The sequence below is a fragment of the Ictidomys tridecemlineatus genome, chromosome 6 (assembly GCF_052094955.1).
Source record: "Ictidomys tridecemlineatus isolate mIctTri1 chromosome 6, mIctTri1.hap1, whole genome shotgun sequence".
NCBI classification, from domain to species: Eukaryota; Metazoa; Chordata; class Mammalia; order Rodentia; family Sciuridae; genus Ictidomys; species Ictidomys tridecemlineatus.
Genome location: NC_135482.1, coordinates 2,566,932 through 2,587,578, shown reverse-complemented (window position 1 = coordinate 2,587,578; position 20,647 = coordinate 2,566,932). Strand labels below are relative to the sequence as shown.

Here is a 20,647-nt window from a genome sequence, read left to right as displayed (position 1 = left end):
GAGGTGAACCTCTGGGGACAGAGGCTTGGCAAGTCTGGCTGTGTCCCCAGGGAGACACGCAGAGGCCCAGGTGGGACCAGGCTGGATGCACAGATGACTGACAGCTGAGAAGGGGACTGGACATCAGATCCTGCAGAATTGTGTAGGAGGAAGATGGAATTGGCCCCAAGAAAATTAAAAGCTTGCTGCACTGGGGACAGGGCTCCCTATTTGGGGGGCTGGGGCGTGGCTCAGTGCGAGGCCCTTGCCTGTCATTTGTGAGCCCTGGTGCCTCCCCCAGCACCCAGTGAGAAGAACCTCCACCCTCCCAGCTCCGTCTCCTGACCGTGAGCTCTGCTCTGGTTCTTCTTTGTGGATGGTCAGCCCTGAGATTCCTGGTGGCCCTGGTCAGGAGGTGCTCGAGCACAGAGCCAGTGCCCCCATGCCAGAGCTTCCCCGGTCCCGCCCCACAGCCTGCGGCCTGGGTCCTCCTGCTCCGGCCTCCCTACTGTGCTCCCCTGCCGTGCCAAGGGGCCGAGCCAGGAGCTGCCCTGTCCACGCTCTCCTGCTGGCTTATGCGGGTGGGGTCGGCAGTGGACGGGTGCTTTTGGAGACAGAGTTGAATTCCATGGGGAGGGCTGAATGGGGAGCCCCCGCCCATCTCTGGGTGATCGTCAGGTCCCACGGGGCTGTGAGGGGCTGGGGACGTGTGCCTGCTTCCAGATGGCACTGCAGAGGTGTGGGCAGGGGCCAGGAAGTTGCCTGGGTCCGTGGCCTTCTGTCCTCTTGCTGTCTCCCTGGGGTCCCTTGCTGAAACTGTCGTCTGCACAGAGGAGGCCACGCTGGCAGAGAGGGTGTCCATGGGGAGTGCCAGGGTGGCCCGGCATGTCCAGTGTTCCAGCTTGGGGGGCACCCTTGTTCATCCCCATTCATCTCCTCCATGGACTGGACTCACGGGCAGTGTGGATACTCTACCTGTGAGTTCTGCCAGCTTGGGCACAAAGCCTGGCCGCCTGGTGCTTGGTGCACATCTGGGTGTGTGTGTGCATGTGCAGGGGTGGAGGATGGGCAGGGGGTCGATGACTGGCTGGACGGAGCAGTGAGCATGTGAGCCAGGGGTGGGTGGGAGTGCGAATGGTTGGATGGATGAATCAATGAGAGGAGGGTGGGCAGAGGGTGGAAGGAGTGTTCCCTCCCCGGGGCGTGCCCCCCCTGCACACCTTCATGGCCCCACTGGGGCCTCCCAGGGCCCGACTCCTCCCTCTGCTCCCATGCTGTCCCAGGTGTGTGTGTCCTCTGTGTCCCTTTGCTCTCTGCTGGAGCCTGGGGCCTGACCTCACTAATGGAGGCAGGGTGTCCCTGCCTGTCCCCGCCCACACTGAGCAGTGGGTGGCTGTTCAGCAAAGAGCCTGTTGCCTTGGGACAGGACTAGCCCAAAGGGCTCAGCTAGGGACCGAGTGCCTGGCCAGAGGGCAGCCGGGCGGGCGGGAGGAGCACAGGCTTCTGATCACGTCACCTGCTCAGTGCTGGGCCCAGCCCGGCATCCGGCCCCGGTGTTAGATGCCCTGCGCCATCTCGCGCTGAAAGGCCATTATCGATTCCTGGTAATGCGTCCTGTGGGTGAAAGCACCGGCCGGGATCCCATTTCTTGTTCTTTACATTGCAAGATCTCGGTGCACTACAGTCCCCGCAGCCCCACGATGGTTTCCTGTGGTGCAGCGCTCACTGGAGGCATACAAGCGGCAGCCTGGAGGGCGGGGTGTGCACGCCAGGACCAGGCGCTGCCTGGTGGCGTCTGTGCAGCGTCCACGGCTTATTCGTGCTTCTGCTGAGTTGACCGGGGACAGAGGGCATGTGAGGGAAAGTGGGCAGAGCAGGGAGGTAGTTCCAGGGTGAACCATTTCCTTCAGGCAGAGTGGGTCACCGGGCCACTGGCGGAGGGGAGCTGCCTCTTCCTGGGGCTGAAGGTGCAGGTGTGTGCTCAGCTCAGGAGTCCCCTGGTACCTGTGTCGGGGGCCTGGCTTTGTCTTCTAGAAAGGCCCATGATGGTGATGGGAGGAGCAGTGGGGCCGAGAGTCAGTGAGTCCGGAGGCGCGGGGCCCAGCCGGCTGTGGGGTGCACAGCGCCACCTGGCCGGGAGCAGCCTCCTGTTTCTTGGGTTTGCGCTCCAGGCTGGGTGGGAAGGAGTTTATTTAAGGGTTATCACTTGATTTTTATTTCTGGCTGAGGCTGGCCGTGGAGTGGTGTGCCGGCAGGACTCCTGCTTCGGAGTTCTACTTTTGCAGGTTTAAAAATAGCCTGAAGCTGCTTTCCTTCCTCCCACCAGCTTCCCTGTGGGCTGGGTGTCGCTGAGTGGTGGGTAGAGCCGCCATTGCGCTGCCCGGGCCCGTGGTGGGCATGGGCCAAGGCGTCTCCTCTGCCTCCCCTAAGATCAGAATCTGGTGGGGAGGGTGCCAGTCAGCAGGTCACCCGCCCTTCTCCCTCCAGACCCTGGGGTGAGGCCCACGCGTGGGCCGGTGGCAGCCTGGCAGCCAGCTGCCCGGGGCTTCCTGTAGCCTCCATCGAGTGAGCTTGGTGCGCAGTGTTGCTGGGCATCTCTCTCGATTTCAGGTCTCTGAGCCTCATTTGCTCCGCCCTTTGGAGGCAGGAGCCTGTGTGCAGGGCTGGGACGACCCCTTCTCAGTGTTCCTCAGAGGTGCTACCAGAACTTGATTGGCTTGTCGAATGCTGCAAGGCCCAGACCGCCCTTGGCCTCCTGCCCTCTGCCTCTCACCAGTCACACTGTGCCCCCTGACTGTGCTCCTTGTGCCCTCGGGGACCGTCCCGATTTCCCTCTGGGGCCATGCACCTGGGTGGTCTTGCCTTCCTGGAGAGTGGATTGGTTTGCTGGGTGCGTGTTGGTGCAGCCCAACTTGAGCTGTGCCTCATCTCTTCTTTTTGGGGCACATCCTTGGGCATTGGGGGTTCTGGCTGCCCTGGCCTCCTGCAGGCTCCCTGACTCTCCTTAGCTGTCTGTAACCAGGTCATCTGAGTGCGCAGAGCCCCAGGCCAGCACCAGGCCCTGGGAGAGGAGCAGGCCCCTGGGCTGGGAGCTGCCCCCGTGTGATCTACGGCCTGTGATGTGGCAGCATCTGCAGCCCAAAGTGCTGGGTGGCGGCCTTGGCCGTGGTCCCTACCTGTGGCTTAGCTGCTGGCCAGCGTGGGCAGTGCCCACCTCTGCGTGGCCTGTGTGGGGAGTAGGGTCAGGCAGCTGGAGCCTGGACTCTGAGCTCCCATATGTCTCTGCTCCAGGACAAGTGGCAGAGGGTCTCGGCAGAGCAGGTCTGTGGTCTTTGAGTGTACTGCAGGGTCACACACGGCCCACCTGCAAGCGTCCCCTTGGTGACATTCTGCCCCCGCTGATCCAGAGAGGTTACCATGAGCGTGTCTCTCCAGGGCCATGGGTGTGGTACTGGTGAGTCCTGCTGCAGGTGCGTCTGGGGCACAGCTGGCAGTGGGGACAAAGGGACAGCTGGGGTCTGTGCACCCCAGGAGGGACAGCCAGCCTGGTTAAGGAGGCTCCTTGCTTTGTGACCCTCAGAACGCCAGGGGCTGGAGGACAGAAGGTCCACTGTGGGCTGGGGAGCGGAGAGGGCTGCCCCATCCCTGGCCACCAGGGACTTCCCACCCTGCATGGTGTCTCGAGAGAGTGGAGCAGAGAGTGACCCTGGGAGTGTCTGCATGCTGATGCCTGAAACATGAGTGGGACATCCCCAGCAGAGGGGCGTGCTGAGGTGACGACGTGCTGGTCTGAGATGGGAGATGACCCAGGATTGTCCACCACAGGCCACCTGGGTCAGTCGTCCCAGGGGTCCTCAGACGGAGGCGGGAGGGATTGAGGAGGAGAGGTAGCCATGGGGTCAGAAGTCAGTGATGTCATTGCTGCTGGGGTCCTGAGCTGTAGGTGCCTCTAAAGTGGGCAACACCAGGAAAGGCATCGTGCAGTGGAGCGACCCCACACTCACCTCGAGCCCAGCCAGACCCCTTTTGGGTCTCTGGAGCTGTAAGGGAAGAGCGGTGTTGTCTAAGCCACCAAGTCCGCGGCGATTTTATGTATGTATTTATTTATTGTTCATTAACCCTAATGAGGTATATATGGCAGCAGAATGCATTTTGATACATCGTACGCAGTTGCTACACAACTTCATTTCTCTGGTTGTACACCATATGTGCAGTCACACATGTACCTAGGGTAATGATGTCCATCTCATTCCACCATCTTTCCTGCCCCCATGCCCCCTCCTTTCCCTCCCCTTTGCCCAGTCATAGTTCTCCATTTTCCTCATGCCCACCCCCCATTATGGATCAGCATGCACTTATCAGAGAACATTCAGCATTTGGTTTTTTTAGGATTGGCTTACTTCGCTAAGCATGTTATTTTCCAACTCCATCCATTTACCTGCCAATGCCATAATTTTATTATCTTTTATTGCTGAGTAATATTCCCCTGTGTATATATACCACAGTTTCTTTACCCATTCATCTATTGAAGGGCATCTAGGTTGCTTCCACAGTTTAGCTATTGTGAATGGAGCCACTATAAACATTATGCAGCTCTGTCACTATAATGTGCTGTTTTTAAGTCCTTTGGGTGTAGATCATGGAGTGGGATAGCTGTGTCAAATGGTGGTTCCATTCCAAGTTTTAAGGGCTCTTCATACTGCTTTCCATATTGGCTGCACCAATTTGCAGTCCCACCAGCAATGTATGAGTGTGCCTTTCCCCCACATCCTCACCAACACTTATTGTTGTCTGTATTCTTGATAACTGCCATTCTAACTGGTGTGAGTAGCTTTTTAAACTACTCACACCAGTTAGATTTGCATTTCTCTAATTACTAGAGATTTTGAACATTTTTTTTCATATATTTGTTGGTTGATTGTATATCTTTTTCTGAGAAGTGTCTGTTCAGCTCCTTAGCCGATTTATTGATTGGGTGGTTTGGTTTTTTGAGATCTTTGTATGTCCTGGAGACTCGTGCTCTGTCTGACGTGTGGGTGGCAAACATTTGCTCTCAAAGTGTAGGCTCTCTGTTCACCTCACTGATTATTTCTTTTGCTGAGAAGAAGCTTTTTAGTTTGAATCCATCCCATTTGTTGATTCTTGGTTTTATTTCTTGCGGTTTAGGAGTCTTATTAAGGAAGTCGGGGCCTAATCTGACCTGATGGAGATTTAGGCCTACTTTTTCTTCCTTTAGGTGAGAGGTCTGGTTTAATTCCTCGGTCCTTGATCCACTTTGAGTTGAGTTTTGTGCATGGTGAGAGAGAGGGTTTAGTTTCGTTTTGCTGCATATCGTTTTCCAGTTTTCCCAGCATCATTTGTTGAAGAGGCTATCTTTTCTCCAGTGCATGTTTTTGTCATCTTTGTCTGGTAGGAGACGACTGTATTTATGTGGGTTAGTCTCTGTTCTGTACCATTGGTCTACATACCTATTTTGGTGCCAATTCCATGCCAGGTTCTGTTACTATTGCTCTCTAGTGTAGTTGAAGGTCTGGTGTAGTGATGCCACCTGCTTCACTCTTCTTGCTAAGGATTGCTTTGGCTATTTTGGGTCTCTTATTTTTCTAAATGAATTTCACGATGGCTTTTTCTGTTTCTGTAAGGAATGACATTGGGATTTTAATTGGAATCGCATTTGGGTAGTGTGGCCATTTGACAATATCAATTTTGCCTCTTTGTGGTGATTTTTTACAGCAGCCCCAGGAGGTGGGGGGGGCTCGCTCCCCTGCACCCTGCTCTGGGGGACCTCGCTCCTGACGGAGGGAGTCTGTGGGGGGCTGCCCATTGTGGGTGGGCTGGCTGGCGTCCTTGGTGTCCTTGAGCAGCTGAGGGCATGTGGAGGCCCCAAGCTGTGGATGCCCGCAGAGCCCAGGGCCTCGGCAGCAGCCCCAGATCTGCAGGACCTGGGTCCAGGCTCCCGGAGACGGAGGCCGGCCACTATTAGCGCCACCGTCAGCTCGTGGTTGGAGGGTGTCCCGCACCTAGAACCCCCGGGGCTGGTCCCGGGAGGCCGGTGAGCCCCTGGCCTGTAGCAGGACCAGCCCAGTCCTTTCCACTTGGCAAGAAATCTTATTTCCTACGCAAGAGGAAAAAGAAAAACCAAGAATGAGCATTTGTGTGGCCTTTGTCCTGTGGCAGGATGGAGGGGCCGTGCACTGCATCTGACCTAAATGTGTCACTGTTGGCAGCAGGCGGGCCTCAGTGCCAGGCCTGGGGTCGCCTGCCTCATTGCTTGAGTCTGGGAGGGAGACACTGGGCCTCGGCAGGGGGCCATTTGCTCAGTGGGGGAGAGAGAGAGAGAGAGAGAGAGAGAGAGAGAGAGAGAGAGCGCGAGCGAGCCTGTGTGCGAGCGTGCGAGCGAGCGCCAGCCCACACACACGAGAGACGAGAGACGAGTGGTCAGAAAGCTGCTGGCTTCATTTATCTGGCTCTTGTGTCACCAGGAAAAGGTGGGAGCCTCCGCTCTGCTGGGCCAGTGGGAGGAGACGTGTCTGCCAGGCTGCAGCCAGCCTGCTGGCCCGGGCAGGGCTCGGGCGAGGTGGGAGGAGGGCAGCTTCCACAGTGGGCGCTAGCTTCCTGCACTTGGTGACAGCGAGGGCTGAGGCCCATTTGCTGGGAGCTGCAGGCGAAAGGACCCTGGGCTCCTCTCTGAGTTCCCTGGGTACAGTGTGCCCTTTCACACTCACGGGCATCCCGTCGTCTCAGGAGGGCACCACTGTGCCCACACCCGTCCACCTCTGTCTCTGGGGCTGGTGTGGCCTCCCTGGCTCAGGCTTTGGCTAACGTTCCATTACATGGTGAGTCATGAGATGACCTTTCATGATTTAGTGACAGCAGGAAGGGGCGCTCAGGGGCGGCCCCACACGGAACATGTGGTTTCCTGTTCCCCCGCGCTGGGAGGAGCCGGGCATCTCCTCCTGTGCACGTGCTGGAGAGAAGGTGTCCCGCGGCCTTGACCTTGGGGGGGGCGTTGGGGGTTGGGAGTGGGGATGGGAGGCGTCTGCCCTCCCCTGCCCAGCTGCCCTGTCCGGAGCAGGCCCGCCCCATGAGGTGTTGCCCTCTGCCCTGGGTGGAGGGGTGGAGGCGCTGGGTCCCCAGGCCAGGCTCTCACGGTGGAAGGCAGCTGCTTTGAGTGCACACGTCCAAGGTGCCTGCTCACCTTTGGGAGAAGCGCCCACCCAGGGGTCTCTGCAGCGGCTGATGGGACAGTGGGTTGGTCCGCCTGCTGCTCGAGGGAGCCTCAGTTGAGCCCCTGCTTTATGCCGGACTGCAGGAGGGGCCTGATGGCTGAGAATAGGGTCCTGGGAGGTGGCCTTAGAGGGCCCTGGGGGGTGCCCGTCTCAGTGGGCAGCAGGGAGGCCCAGGCCCTCTTCACTGTCATCTGCTGTGTGCCTTTCCCCAAGGAAGGGTCCTCAAGGTGTCAGGGTCCCTTCCTGTCGGGGACATGGCTCCGCCCACCAAGCGGGCCAGGCAGGGTCTGGTAAGGTCTGAGAGGGGCCACTCGTCCCCTGATGCTGTTCTCCAGCTCCCACTTGGACATCTGCCCTGGCACTGTGTCGTCCCCTCTTTCCCTGACTGTGTCCCTGCACAGAGCTGGGCCCAGTGTTTCCCAGTGAAGATACACATCAGTGGGTGTCACACAGTGCCAGGGGACGTCATGCACAGGACTGTCAAGTGCCCTTGAATCCTCCGGGGCAGTGTCCCCAGGAACTCTGGTTTAAAGCCAGGCCAGGTGCTAGGGCAGAGGCCCTGCAGATGGTCAGGCCTAGAGCTTGTTGAGTTCCCCCCGTGACCCCACCCCGACCGACGTCCCCTGCACCAGCCCAGCCCAGTGTCCCTGGGGTCAGCTGTCCCCCTGTCTCTGGCGTGTGTGTGAGCACTTGTGGAGCTGTCCCTGCCCTCCGGCCCTTCCCCTCATTCTGTCATCTTCCTGAACCAGGCTGGGTCCTAGGGCCAGAGCCAGCAGGGACAGGGTGGAAGTCCCCCCCAGGAACCTGCCAGGCCTGGGCTCAGCTCAAGTGGACACAGACTGGGAAACGCAGCAGGCCACCGGGAGCCCGTGCTTGCTGTCCCCTTCTCTGTGGACCTGGGTTGCCTCGGGGATCCCCCCTCGCACCCCGAGGAGGAGCTGCAGCCTCCCTTTTGTAGCCCACCCTGGGTGCCAGGCGTGTGTCCAGGGATATGGCAGCAGCTTCCTGCCCGTGTGCTGGCTCACGGACACTTAGGGGCCCGTGTGAACACCTGAGCAGCCTGGCTCACCTCACCCGCAGTGTGCACCTGCCCCGTGGGGCCAGGGCAGCAGGTCCGGGGCCTTGGTCCTCAGTCCCTGGGGAGCCGCAGCCAAGGAGAGCCAGGCAGAGCTGCCTGTGACTTGGCCAGCTCCTCGGGCCACCTGGGGCGGGTCTGCTCCAAGCTTGCCTAGCTGCCCTGTGGGCTTCAGGCACCAGGGGGGAGGAGCTGTGGAGGAGGTGTGGGCGGGCTCTGCCGGCTCCAGATGTCCACCCCGGGAGTGGACGCCAGCACTCAGCAAGCCTAAATGTTTTCAGAAGGTTTGCTGAGCTCTGGCCTCTCCCCTGGTCCACTGCGACCAAGCTTGGCCTGGACAGCTATTCCCGGAGGGCAGCCTGGGCCATTGTGCTGACCTTGGCCTGAGCTTCAGGGTCTCCACTTGAGGCCGTGTCTCTAGCTCTGGTGAGGCGGTCAGGAGCAGGAGTGACTCGGTTCCCAGGAACCCCTCCATGTCCTACCCAGGGGTTCCAGGCTAGCTGGGGCCTCACCTTGACCACCAGCAGCGGGCGGCTGCCTCTCCGCAGGGCCCTCTGTTCCTACTTACAGAGTAGGTGATGGTTGGAGCTTCGGTCTGAGGAGTGTCCTGTGCAGCACAGGCCACTGCCGTCCCCTGTGGGTTTCCCTTCTGGAAGAGCTTTGTCTTTCAGCCCTGGGGGTCCCTGGGTGGGACTGGGGTGGTATGTGCCATCAAAACAGAGGCTGACCAGTCACCTGGACCCACGCCTGCCCCCTGCTGATTCTGTTGGAGGACAGGTTGGTCCTGGCCTCCACAGGAGGACACCCCAGGAAGATGCCCCCTCTGTTCTGCTCTCGGGGCGGTCCCAGGCACCCCACCTCGAGGGCCTCGCGTGGGTGTCGTCGGAGTCACGGGCTGCCGCTGTGTCTGTGGACGGTCCTGCCTTCGCCTGCTGCCTGCCCTGCCCTGCCAGGAGGCCTCCCCCCTGTGGCCCTCGCCTGCGGTGGCTCCGGGCTCTGAGCCTGCGGCGTCACTGCATGGTGAGGGTCCCTGCAGTCCAGGAGCTGTCGGAACTCAAGGAGGGCCTTCCTCCTGGGTTGGCGTGGTCCTTGTCGGGTGATGGGGTTCCTTGGGTCTGCGGGACTTGAGGGGGCTGTCCCTTTGGCCTGGATGCCACTCCCTCGTACCCCAGCCCCAGTGCCTGGGTGTTCTCTGCCCACTGAGTCCTCGAGCTCGCCAGGATGGAGCCTCTGCCCAGGGGGCCTGCTGCTAGTGGCCGCTGTTGGCTCTGGTGCTGTTGCCTCCATACGTGTGGTGTGGGCCTGCCACCTGTGTTTCCCCCGCAGCTGAAGAGGGAAGCAGGCCCGAGGCATTCGGAAGCCATCCGTCCGACGCCCCTTCTTTATGTCTCTGCTCCCAGTACCCCACAGCCCCAGCTGGTCTCCAGACTCGGGGTGTGGGGTCATTCAGGAAAGGCCTCAGGGCCAGGCATCCAGGGAGCCAGCCTGGAGGCCACGGGCGGGAGGTGCTGGAGGTGGCCAGGCTGCCCGTGTGCCGAGCGCCATGGCCGCTGCTGAGGGCTGTCCTTCCACAGCTCCGCTGCCAGCAGTGGGCGCTGACGCGCTTCTCTGTGCCATCCTCAGGGCCACATGGTATGGGGAATGTGGCTGTGAGCAGGGCTGACCTGAGTCCTCTGGGTGAGCTCAGCCAGGTGGATGTGGTCACCGAGACGTCTGCGTCTGCACTCCATGAGGCTGCAGGGGCCTTGGGGCTGGGATGGACGGCCACCCTGGCCAGGGCCCTGCTGGCTGAGAAAGTAGCCCCTGGTCTTCGGGGCTGCCCCAGGGCCCCTGGAGCGCAGCTCAGGTGTTCCCAGGCACTGCTCACTAGGTGGCCATGCAGGAGTGTCGCAGGCTCCTGGCCCAGTGCCGTGCCTACCAGAGCACCGTGGGGCTGGGCAGAGGCGCTCCTCGGAGACACCCTCAGATTTGGGCTGTGCCCGGGCCCCACCTGCCTGGCTCCTCCCCGCCCCCTGTCCCCAGCTGGCCGCGCTGGTGGTCCTCTTGCTCTCATTGTCCAGCCCAGCGGCCATGTGCCAGGCAGTGCTCTGTGCACCACACAGCCTGCGCCGGGCAGGGGGCAGCAGCTGGGCTCCTGGACCTCAGGGGCTCATGGGCACCCCGATGTGGACCAGCAGGCTGGAGGGTTCAGAGAGAGCAGGCTCCTCGAATGGCCCCGTGAAACCTGAACAGCTGTGTGGGAAAAGGACCTGTCCCCAAAGCACAGGCTGCACCTCCCAGGGGGCAGGGAGCGTCCCCTTGGCCCCATGGTGGGGGCAGAGGTGCCTTGGGGAAGGAACAGGGACCCGGTGTCTGCAGGCAGCGGATCTCTGCTTCCCGGAGCTCTTCCATCTTGTGTTTCGAGTGTCGCCTGCACCAGCGCCAGGAGGACAGCAGGGGGGCACGCAGCGTTGGTGCCAGGAGGGGGAGGTGGGGGGGCGGAGGAGGAGGAGACTCCTGTCTCCCGTCCCTGCCTGGCGCAGGTGGGCAGCAGGAATGGGGGAGACCTGAGGTGGAGGGAGGAGCCTGAGCAGACACACGGACCTGTGGCCCAGACCCCAGACCCCACGCCGTGCTCCTCAGCTGCCAGCTCTGGGTCCTGGGTACCAGCTGCAAGTGTTCCTCTGCCACCATGCTGAATGCCTGGGCCGAGGCCCTCAGTCCACCACCCTGGCCTCTCCCCACCAGGGCCTAAGTGGGACCGGGGAGCCCAGGCTGCTGACCGCCCCTCCCCCTGCCTGTGGGAGGACTCCAGGGCCCTCAGGTGGACTCTCCTCCCCTCGGGGCAGTCCTGTGAGGCCCGCTGCTGCTCAGCCTCTCTTCTCCTCTTTCTGCTTCCTGCCAGGATGTGGGGTTCCCCAAGGTAGGGGATAAGTTCCTGTCGCTCAAGGCTGCCATCCTGGGAGCCCCAGCAGTCTGTGGCGTCCCCCAGTGGGGAGTATTGGAAGGAGGGGCTCTCCATCCCCCCATCACCCATCCACCTGTTCTCCCTCCTCCTTCTGTCCCTCACCCGCACCCCTACCCATCTCCACCCCTGCACATCCCCAACCAAGCCCATTCCCACACCCCTGTCCACACCCCTGCCCACCCCTGCCCACCCTACACCCCTGTCCACACCCCTGCCCACCCCACACCCCTGCCCATCCCACACCCCTGTCCACCACACACCCCTGCCCACCCCACACCCCTGCCCACACCCCTGTCCACCCCACACCCTGCCCACCCCACACCCCTGTCCATCCCACACCCCTGCCCACCCCACACCCATGCCCACACCCCTGCCCACCCCACACCCCTGCCCACCCCACACCCCTGTCCACCCCACACCCCTGTCCACACCCCTGCCCACCACACACCCCTGCCCATCTCCCACACCCCTGTCCACCCCACACCCCTGTCCACCCCACACCCCTGCCCACCCCACACCCCTGCCCACCCCACACCCCTGCCCACCCCACACCCCTGCCTACCCCACACCCCTGCCCATCCCACACCCCTGCCCACACCCCTGCCCATCCCACACCCCTGTCCACTTCACACCCCTGCCCACACCCCTGCCCATCTCCACCCCCTGCACATCCCCAACCAAGCCCATTCCCACACCCCTGTCCACACCCCTGCCCACACCCCTGCCCACCCCACACCCCTGCCCGCCCCACATGCCTGCCCACCCCACACCCCTGCCCACACCCCTGTCCACCCCACACCCTGCCCACCCCACTCCCCTGCCCATCCCACACCCCTGTCCACCCCACACCCTGCCCACCCCACACCCCTGCCCACCCACACCCTGCCCACCCACACCCTGCCCACCCCACACCCCCGCCCACCCACACCCCCGCCCACCCCACACCCCCGCCCACCCCACACCCCCGTCCACCCCACACCCCCGTCCACCCCACACCCCCGCCCACCCCACACCCCCGCCCACCCCACACCCCCGTCCACCCCACACCCCCGCCCACCCCACACCCCTGCCCACCCCACACCCCCGCCCATCCCACACCCCCGCCCACCCCACACCCCCACCCATCCCACACCCCTGTCCACCCCACACCCTGTCCACCTCACACGCCTGCCCACCCCACACCCCTGCCCACACCCCTGCCCACCCCACACCCTGCCCACCCCACACCCCTGCCCACCCACACCCTGCCCACCCCACACCCCCGCCCACCCCACACCCCCGCCCACCCCACACCCTGTCCACCCCACACCCTGCCCACCCTACACCCAGCCCATCTCCTGGCCTGTCTGAGTGTTGGGTCCTGTGGGCTTCTCCTCTGTCTTCGTGAGCCGCAGCGGGTCATGGTGAAGCGTCCTCCTTCTGTGCTGGGGACAGCAGGACGCTCCCCCCTCTCTGGTCCCCATGTCTGTCACCCGCTTCTCTCCCCTTCCCGCCTCACTCAGGACTGGCCCAGGTCCTGCCCCTTGGGAAGGCCTCCCAGCACCTGCCTGGTGACCTCACGTGGGTCACAGGTTCTCCTCACAAGATGGCCCAGAGCTGCTCTGCTGCACAGGGCCCTCGCACGGAGGTGTCGGCCTGTGGGTGGGCGGCCAAGGCCCTGGTCCTGCCCCTGTGCCCCTGGGTGGCAGGGCCTCGGTGGAATGCACCTGTGGTTATGATTGGCGTGTTGTGGAGCGTCGTAGAGAAGTCCTGGGACTGTGTAGGGGCGTCCAGTGAATGGCTCCTTCTACTTGAGCACCCCAGAGGAAAGCCGCTGCCCCGTCAGGTGAGAGCAAATGGGGTCTGGACACATGTCATGGGGCATGAGTGCTAGTCACTGGCTGCTCTCTCCCCCGCAGAGGAAGAGCTCCGGAAGCTGCGAGAAGAGACCAACTCAGAGATGCTGCGGCAGGAGCTGGAGCGGGAGCGGCAGCGGCGAATTGAGCTGGAACAGAAAATGCAGGAGGTGTTGAAGGCCAGGTAATGCTTGCATTAGTCTGTTTCTGTTGCTATAATGCAATACCTGAGGCTGAGTACTTACAAAGAAAAGAGGCTTCCCGGGCTCACAGTTGGGCTCACAGATCTGGAAGGTGAAGGACATGGTGCTGGCATCGGCTTAGCTCCAGTGGGGAACTCTTGGTAATGCTGTGCGGCGGGAGTACATGCCAGAAAGAGGTCCCATCACAAGATGGGAAGTCAGAAAGGCTGACTTCTCTTGTAACAACTCTCTCACGAGAGCCAACTCAGACCCACTAGCGCTACCTTACTCCCTTCTGAGAGCAGCCCTGAGACCTGAGGCACCCCCCAGGCCCCGCCTGTCCCCCATCCCTACCAAGGACCAAGCGTCCAGCACATGGGCCCTGTGGGAAAGACCAACCCAGACTCTCGTGGGCAGCCTCTCCGCAGTGGGCAGGGTCCTGGAGCTGAGCCCTGCTCAGACCCTTGAGGTGGCCCTCTCCCTGTGAGTGGAGGTCTGTCACCACCCAGGCCTGGGCACGGAACCTTCACCTGGAGGCTCTGACGGGCAGGGACGGGCAGGGCAGGACTAAGAGACATTGGTGTGAGGCCTGCAGAGACGCCGGCAGCCCCGTCCCAGCCTGGGCCAGCAGGTGTGCCATCCTGTGGGGCTGGCCCCAGGAGGCTGGCCGGGCCTCTCAGGACCCCCGGGACCTGTTTCCCCTGCTTGCTCCCCTTCCAGGCCCTGCTGCCCACTCCGACGCTTTCAGCCTCTGTGGCCCCAAGATGGGTCCTGGACACCTTGGCTTCCCCAGCCCCCACTCGGTGCAGCAGCCTCAGAGCTGCCTGCAGTGTCCACCCCATCCTAGCTGTCTCTCACCCCACCCCGTGCCCTGGCTCCTGTGGGCTACTCACAGTGACCTTGCCCTTGGACATGGGCCCGGGCACTACTGAGCTGCCCCTGGGCTCATGGCCTCCTTGCTCACCACACTCTGCCCATCTAGTGAGCATGGCCTCTGCCTGGGGCACCAGAGCAGCTCTGCAGGTTACAGAACCAGCCCCGCCTGCCCCGACAGCCCCAGCCCGTCCTCTGCGCAGCCCCTGGCACTGGGAGGCACTGGGTTCGCTCCTCAGCACCGCGTACAAGTAAATAAATAAAGGTTTGCGTCCACCAACTAAAAATATTAAAACAAAATGCCGGGAGGATGAGGCTGGAGAACCCAGGCCAGTGGCCCTGGTCCCGCCTCCTGCACCCGCACCCTCAGCACTGCCCACCCCGCCCTTGCCCACAGCCGGCCCCACCTGAGGGACCTGCTCCCAGCGGTGGTGGCACACCTCTCCCTTGGGGACACCTGTCCAGACCCTGGCTTCCTGTGGGAAGGATTTTTTCCCTGGTGGCAGCACCAAGGGTCATCTGCGGTGCCAGATGCCGCTCCCCCTCTGGGCTCCAGGCGGTGTCCTCTGCGGAGCTGCATTGGGAGGAGTGTCCCTTGTTCTGCTGCCTCCCCTCCCCACACTCCTGGAGACGCCTTTGGGCTTTCCGGGTGCTGCCCATCAGGCCACGCTCCCCCGGGACCTCCTACAGGTCACTGGGGCCTGACTGGGGAGGAGTGACCCAACCTTGCTCTGCCATGGCTGCGAGGTCAGCGCCCTCCCCAAACCAGACACCAGCCATGTCCAGTGAGCATCCTTGGGATTGAGCCCTGTGCAGGGGAGTGGCAGGGGCCTGACCCAGGCCGCGAGACCCTGGGGCGGACGGAGACTCAGGCGCTTGCTGGGCATGGGACTGTGTTCTCACCCACTAGCCAGGGTGCCATCGTCCCCTGCTGCAGAGCGTCCCGTCCAGCTTCGCCTGGGGGCCGAGCGCCCCCTGGTGGCTCTGGGTGGCTCTCAGCTGATCTGACCTCCCATAGTAGCACCAGCACCTCCACTTGCCCACCTGCCAGCACCCCTGGGTGGTGTGTGTGCCCAGCCTGGGTCGCTTCTGAGGCACGAAGGGCCAGCTGTGGTGGGCAGACAGGAACATGCAGGTCATGACCCAGGAAGTAAAATTGAGGGTCCCAGAAGCACTATGGGGCCCCTCCCCTGCTTTACATGAGGGTGAGAGTTTAGATCCTTCTGGAAACCTGAAGTAGGGGGTGGAGGGAAGAGCAGGTTCTGGGGGAGTGGGTGGCACTGGGCCATCCTGGGGAGGGCAGCTCAGGCGAGCTGCCGTGGAAACTCGGCGGTGATGCTCACACAAACCTGTTTAGTCGCTAAGAAAATCCCAGGAACACACCTTCCTCTGGGCCGACTTGTTAGTAGACATTGACTGTCCAGGGTCCAGAGCTCCTGGAAGCTTCTGGCTAGCCTGTGGTCTGGCCCACCGGGCCCTGCCCTGATCTCCCTAGGAAGGACCCTCGCTCCTTGGCCCCTGCCCCTGGACAGCCCAGAATCGGGAAGGTGGGGGCCGGACGGCTCACTGTGGCAGGCGGAAGGCAGGAGGGCAGGCGCGTACCGGGAGGGAGTGAGGCCCGGTGACCCAGCTGGGGCCCACCTAGGCTGGGGCAGCAGGAGTGGGGCAGCTCCAGGCCCGGCTCCCACACCTTGAACTCGCTGAGGTCGCGGAGGCTCGGGAAGCCAGGCGTAGAGGCCCGTTGTGTGCCACCCAGACTTGTGGTTCGCACCCAGCGTCAGTGCAGGCCACCGTGGAGCACCGCAGTTAGCAAGCCAGCAGGCCTTTCCCACTGACAGGGCCCCGTGGGTGCTGGCTTTGGGGGTGCCCGTGCCCTCCTGAGGCCCTGCCTGCCGGGACATCCTGACACACCGCCCCCGGCTTCCCCTCTGCTCTAAGAGGTGCTGCCCAGCAGCGTCGTGGTGAGCCTGCTCCTGACTTCTCGTGTGATGTGCGCTGCTGGCAGGCACTTGGTGGGTCCTGGGGCTGGCGTCCTGTGGAGCAGGACACCAGCCTGGGTGCCTGCCTCATGCCCGAGGGCAGACTGTAACTAAATTCCTCTTTTTCTCTAGCAGGTCATTGTGTTGGGAACGGTCACCCGGCCAGTGACCTGCATTATTAGTAGAGGTGAAACAGTACTGGCCACAGCCCCTGGGGAGGCCTCACTGGCCTCTCAGAGATGCCCCCAGTCCCCCAGGGCCACCAGTGCTGAGGCGAGGCCCAGTCCCCCTGGCCTTGGATCAGGTACCTGCCTGGAGAAGTGCTCTTCCCGAATCCCTTGCTCCTTCAGGGCGTGTCCTGGTCCCTCTGCCCAGGACCAGAGGGACACCCAGCTGGGGTTCTGGAGTTACCGTGTGCCCTGGGCTGAGCTTCTGTTCCTGGTGAAGGCCCCTTTAGAAGCCCCTCTGGACAGGGACAGTCCCTCTGCTCTTTGGGAAGTGTGGGCCTGACCCCTCCTCCATGATCATGGCTCCTACCTGGGGACTCCCCCTCCACTCTGGTGCCTGCCCAGCTGCTCCTGAGGCCCTCACCCAGCACCAGCACTACCTGACCTGCCTCATACACGTGGTAATCACAGTCCCTGTGGCCGTCACAAGCCTGGGGACAATGGTTCATGGTGCTGTTGGTGTGTCGCTGTGGGATGGGAATGGAGCAGACAGCACCCCTCCCTCTACCAGTGGTGACCAGAGGGACACCACCCTGCGCACCCCCACCCCTGCCCAGGTTCCTGCAAGGCCTGGGAGCTCCGAGCCACAGGAGCAGCTTCAGTGCACCCGCAGCCATGACCAGTGCAGAGGGCCCAGCAGGCAGAGAGCCAGGACAGACAGCACCCAAGCGACCGGCCCAGGACCCAGCTCCCTTGGAGCTTGTGGTCAGAGGTAGTTGGGATCCACAGTGGACAGAGCCCAAGGGGCTGTGAGTACAGCTATGGTCAGGAGGCGGGGCTGTGTGTGGCCGGAGCCCAGCTGTAGTCAGGAGGCTGGGCTGGGGGACAGGAAGCCAGGCAAGGGCAGGTAGTTGACGTGGTCGAGCTGGGGCCTGGCACAGGCAGCTGACATGGCCTGGCCCCGCCAAGCAGGTGAGTAGGTGGTGGCAGCCGTGTCCTCTGTGAGCAGAGCTGTCTGCACTGAGCATCAGCAGGGAGCAGAGTTGGTACTCAGGGTCCCGTTTACTGGGTATTTCAAAGCAGAACACCTGTGCTTCAGGAACGCACCTCAGCTGTCCAGTGCCGTGGGACCTGCCCATGGGCACTCGGGGCTCCCACAGAGCCACGCCCACGTGCTGGGCGTGGGCGCCTCCCCCGCACCGCGTTTGCACTAACGCACTGACGGCTGTTTGGCCTCTTCTTCCTTCTCCTTAAGAGCCGAGGAGCAGCCGGCGCAGGCTCAGCCGACGCCCAGAGGGCAGAGCCAGGCCAACCACGGAGCAGGTAAGCCCACAAGTGTTCCCTGGGCATCCAGCGGTCTCCTCCCAGCAGCTCTGGGTCAGTGCCTCTCCCTGGGGACCTGGCCAGTCTTCACAGCAGACTGCAGGCGTGAGACCAGACCGAGGCCGCGTTGTCGCATAGAAATGTGGTGTGCTGTCTGAGCCTGGCCCTGCTAAAGTGGCCTTTCCCTGAGGCTGGTCCTCAAAACAAGGGCACAAGCAGGCAGTGGGGCTGGTGGTGGGAGTGCCCCAGCCCCTGGTCGGGTCAGCGCCCTCTCTCTTGCCCTTGCCTTCCTGCCCTGGGCACCTTTCTTCCTCCTGCCCCACCCGAGCTTTCTTAAGTGTCCCTCGGGGGCGGGACCGGGAGCCGTGCTCTGTGCTACCTGGGCCCTGGCCTCTGTGCCCTGGAGTAGCGTCTGTCCCACCTGTTGCCCATGCACAGGGCCTCCCTGCCTGCACCGTGAGACCAGTGTGGGGCTAGCTAGCTTGCTTCTCAGGGGAAGCGGCCCACCCTTTTCAGGGTTGCCAGGGCTGGACCCACGGTGGGAAGCCTGGTCTTGGCTTAGCTACTGTACCTTGGGTGGTGGCCTCCTGTGGCACTTGGCTCCATGGCCAGCGGTCAAGACTTGAAGTCCTTGACCTGTGCATCTTGGTCATCAAGCCAGAGGCAGAATAAGAGACCCCAGGCCCCCAATGCTGGGTGGTAGTGAGGACAGAGGGGTACGGGGTGGGAAAGCGCAGCTCCCTGGTCCTGCACAGGGCTGGGGACCCCTGTCCTCCTGTCTAACCGAGGTCTGTCTGGACTGCTCATGTCGAGGGCTGGTGGGCTCTTTGTGGGCATGGAGAGAGGAGGTACTGGTCCTCCACGGTGGCCGTGGTCACCCTCCAGGGGGTGGGGGGACAGATCCTTCGGTTGCTGCACCAGCTGGGGAAGGGGAGCTCCCAGAGCTGAGCAGCATTGGTGCTGGCGCAGGTGGGAGCCTGAGGCAGAAAGCTGCTGGGCTCAGCCTCCTCAGAGCCGGTCCTGAGGGCCTGGCCAGGAAGGCACCTCGCCTGGGCCTCCGCCTCCCTACACCTGCCCACAGCCCCCGGCTGCTTTTCCCCTCGGTAAGCCTTTTATGACCTTAAGTGTGAGAATCCGTCAAGGCAAGGCTGCTGCTTGACCAGCAGACCTTAGGCGAATCTGGAGTCTCCTGGCCATGACCCTCTCGGGCCGCAGCGCCCCCCTCCACTCCAGCTGTTTGCCTGCCCTCTCCCGAAGAGCCCTGCCCGTCCCACAGGACAGGGAAGCCCCCAGGAGCCTCCCTGCCTCGTCCTTCCTAGGGACTGGGCCTCCTCCCCTGCCCAGATAGCCGCGGGGACTCACCCCAGCCACTGCTGGCCTTGGCCCTGTGGCTTCTGTCCCTGAGTCTGAGGCACCTGGGGTTTCTGACCATGGACCACCTGCCCTGAGCCTGCAGCACACCTGGTTTGTTTTCTTTAATTTTTAATTGATATATTATATTCATAGTTTATGGCACAAGTGTCCAGTGATCACCTGCCCACCTTTCCCACTCCTTATTTATGGCAGGACAGCAGGACATGCTGTTCCCTGCAGGTGACCATGGTCCACCCCACTCTGCTGCTGAGCAGGATGCCTGCCATTCTGCCACATGGTGGCTTTCTGAGGTCTTAGCTTTTGATGACAAGAGTGAAACCATCTGCACTAACTCCCTGCACTCGCCCCAGCCAGCTGCCCGGCTGTCTGGCCCCGACACATCCCCTGCCCCAGCATTCATGAGTGTCCATCGGGTCTGGGGCAGTGAGCCCACTTGGTCACCTCCCAGACAAACCAGAGACAGAGAGGAGGTGTGCTGGGCACCTGTGGGAGGGGCAGACCCCGTGCCGTGGCGCTGGCAGCCGGAGCCGTGCGGTCCACACTTCAGGGTAGCACCGTGTCTTCAGATGGCGGAGCCTTGGGCCCCTCTGCTAGCCCCCGCTGCTCCATGGGGAGGTCCCTACCGTTCTGGGAGGTCCCTATTCATCTGGGCCTCTGCTCTGCAGTCCCCTCCCTGCCCGAGATCTGGGGACACCCCCAGAACAGGCTGCCCAGACCCGGGGTGCCTCTTACCACCTCTGCCCTTTCCCCAGACCGACGTGGCCAGGGACTGTCCTCCCGCCTGCAGAAGTGGTTCTACGAGAGGTTTGGGGAGTACGTGGAGGACTTCCGCTTTCAGCCAGAGGAGAGCACCGTGGAGACGGAGGAGCCCCTCAGTGCCAGGAGGTGGGCGCTGTTCCAGCCTGCAGGACTGCCCGACATGGCTGCTGCCAGCCCCCGCGGCTCTGGGTCCTGGTTCTGGGGGATGTGTCTGACAGGGGCCTGCAGAGCCCGCCCAAGAGCTGAGCTATCTCACATCCACACCAGTCCCCTTGGGGTTTGTGACAGCTACATGTGGGGACGCTGTATGCAGGGTCCCATGCCCCTGCCAGGGCTCTCCTCACACAGTGTGGGCTGTTGGGCTGTGAGCCTGGCCACTGCACCTTGGCTGTCCCTGCCAGGTGGCCTGGGACCCCTGAGAGATCCCCTGCTCGCCAGGGGTGTGGGCCAGATGCAGGGACAGTCTGCTGGAGGTCTTACCTTCCTACCTAGGGAGCAGCTCTGGGTGCCAGGCTGCCGCCGTGTGACAGTCCTGTTGTCCCCTGACCCCTGAGTGCCAACAGGGCGTGGCCAGGCGGGGTGGGGCTGGCCGAGGCGCTAACCTTGGCCCGTCTCTCTCCCTTCTCCTAGGCTAACGGAGAACATGAGGCGGCTGAGTAAGTGTGGGAGCTGTGGGTGGGCACTGCTCTGAGCATGAGAGGAGCTGAACTTCTCTCCAGAAAAATGTGTTTAAGCGAACAAGACCCCTCCCAGGCCTCCTGGGGAGAGGCTCAGGTGGAGGAGTCTGGGGGCCTGTAGAGCAGAGCCCGCTCTGGCCAGCCTAGCGTGGGGTGGAAGCCGTGGCATTCCTCGGGTGCCCCCCAGGCCCTGGGGAGGGGGAGGTGTGCTCCCAGCTCTGTCCCTTCCTCTTCTGCCCACCAGCCGT

At 62.6% G+C, this 20,647-nt stretch overlaps 1 protein-coding gene and 1 long non-coding RNA gene across 7 annotated transcripts in view; one reads left to right on the top strand and one right to left on the bottom strand.

Moving 5' to 3' along the window:
- The window catches only part of Gramd4 (GRAM domain containing 4), a 91,849-nt gene that overhangs the window by 58,944 nt on the left and 12,258 nt on the right, over nt 1–20,647 (top strand). For 5 of the 6 annotated variants that reach the window (XM_078052514.1, XM_078052510.1, XM_078052511.1 and 2 more), the window contains 4 exons: nt 13,129–13,249; nt 17,522–17,589; nt 19,716–19,848; nt 20,353–20,378. In XM_078052514.1, the coding sequence (XP_077908640.1) occupies nt 13,129–13,249; nt 17,522–17,589; nt 19,716–19,848; nt 20,353–20,378 (348 nt within the window). Of the gene's footprint in view, nt 1–6,142; nt 6,468–13,128; nt 13,250–17,521; nt 17,590–19,715; nt 19,849–20,352; nt 20,379–20,647 lie in introns of those variants that run through there. The other variant, XM_078052513.1, reaches the window with a different exon arrangement.
- On the bottom strand, nt 4,064–8,757 carry LOC144378459 (uncharacterized). Its single transcript, XR_013440121.1, has 2 exons — nt 8,278–8,757; nt 4,064–5,614 (listed from the first exon to the last, which is right to left on the bottom strand). It is a non-coding gene; the product is annotated as an uncharacterized LOC144378459 (long non-coding RNA).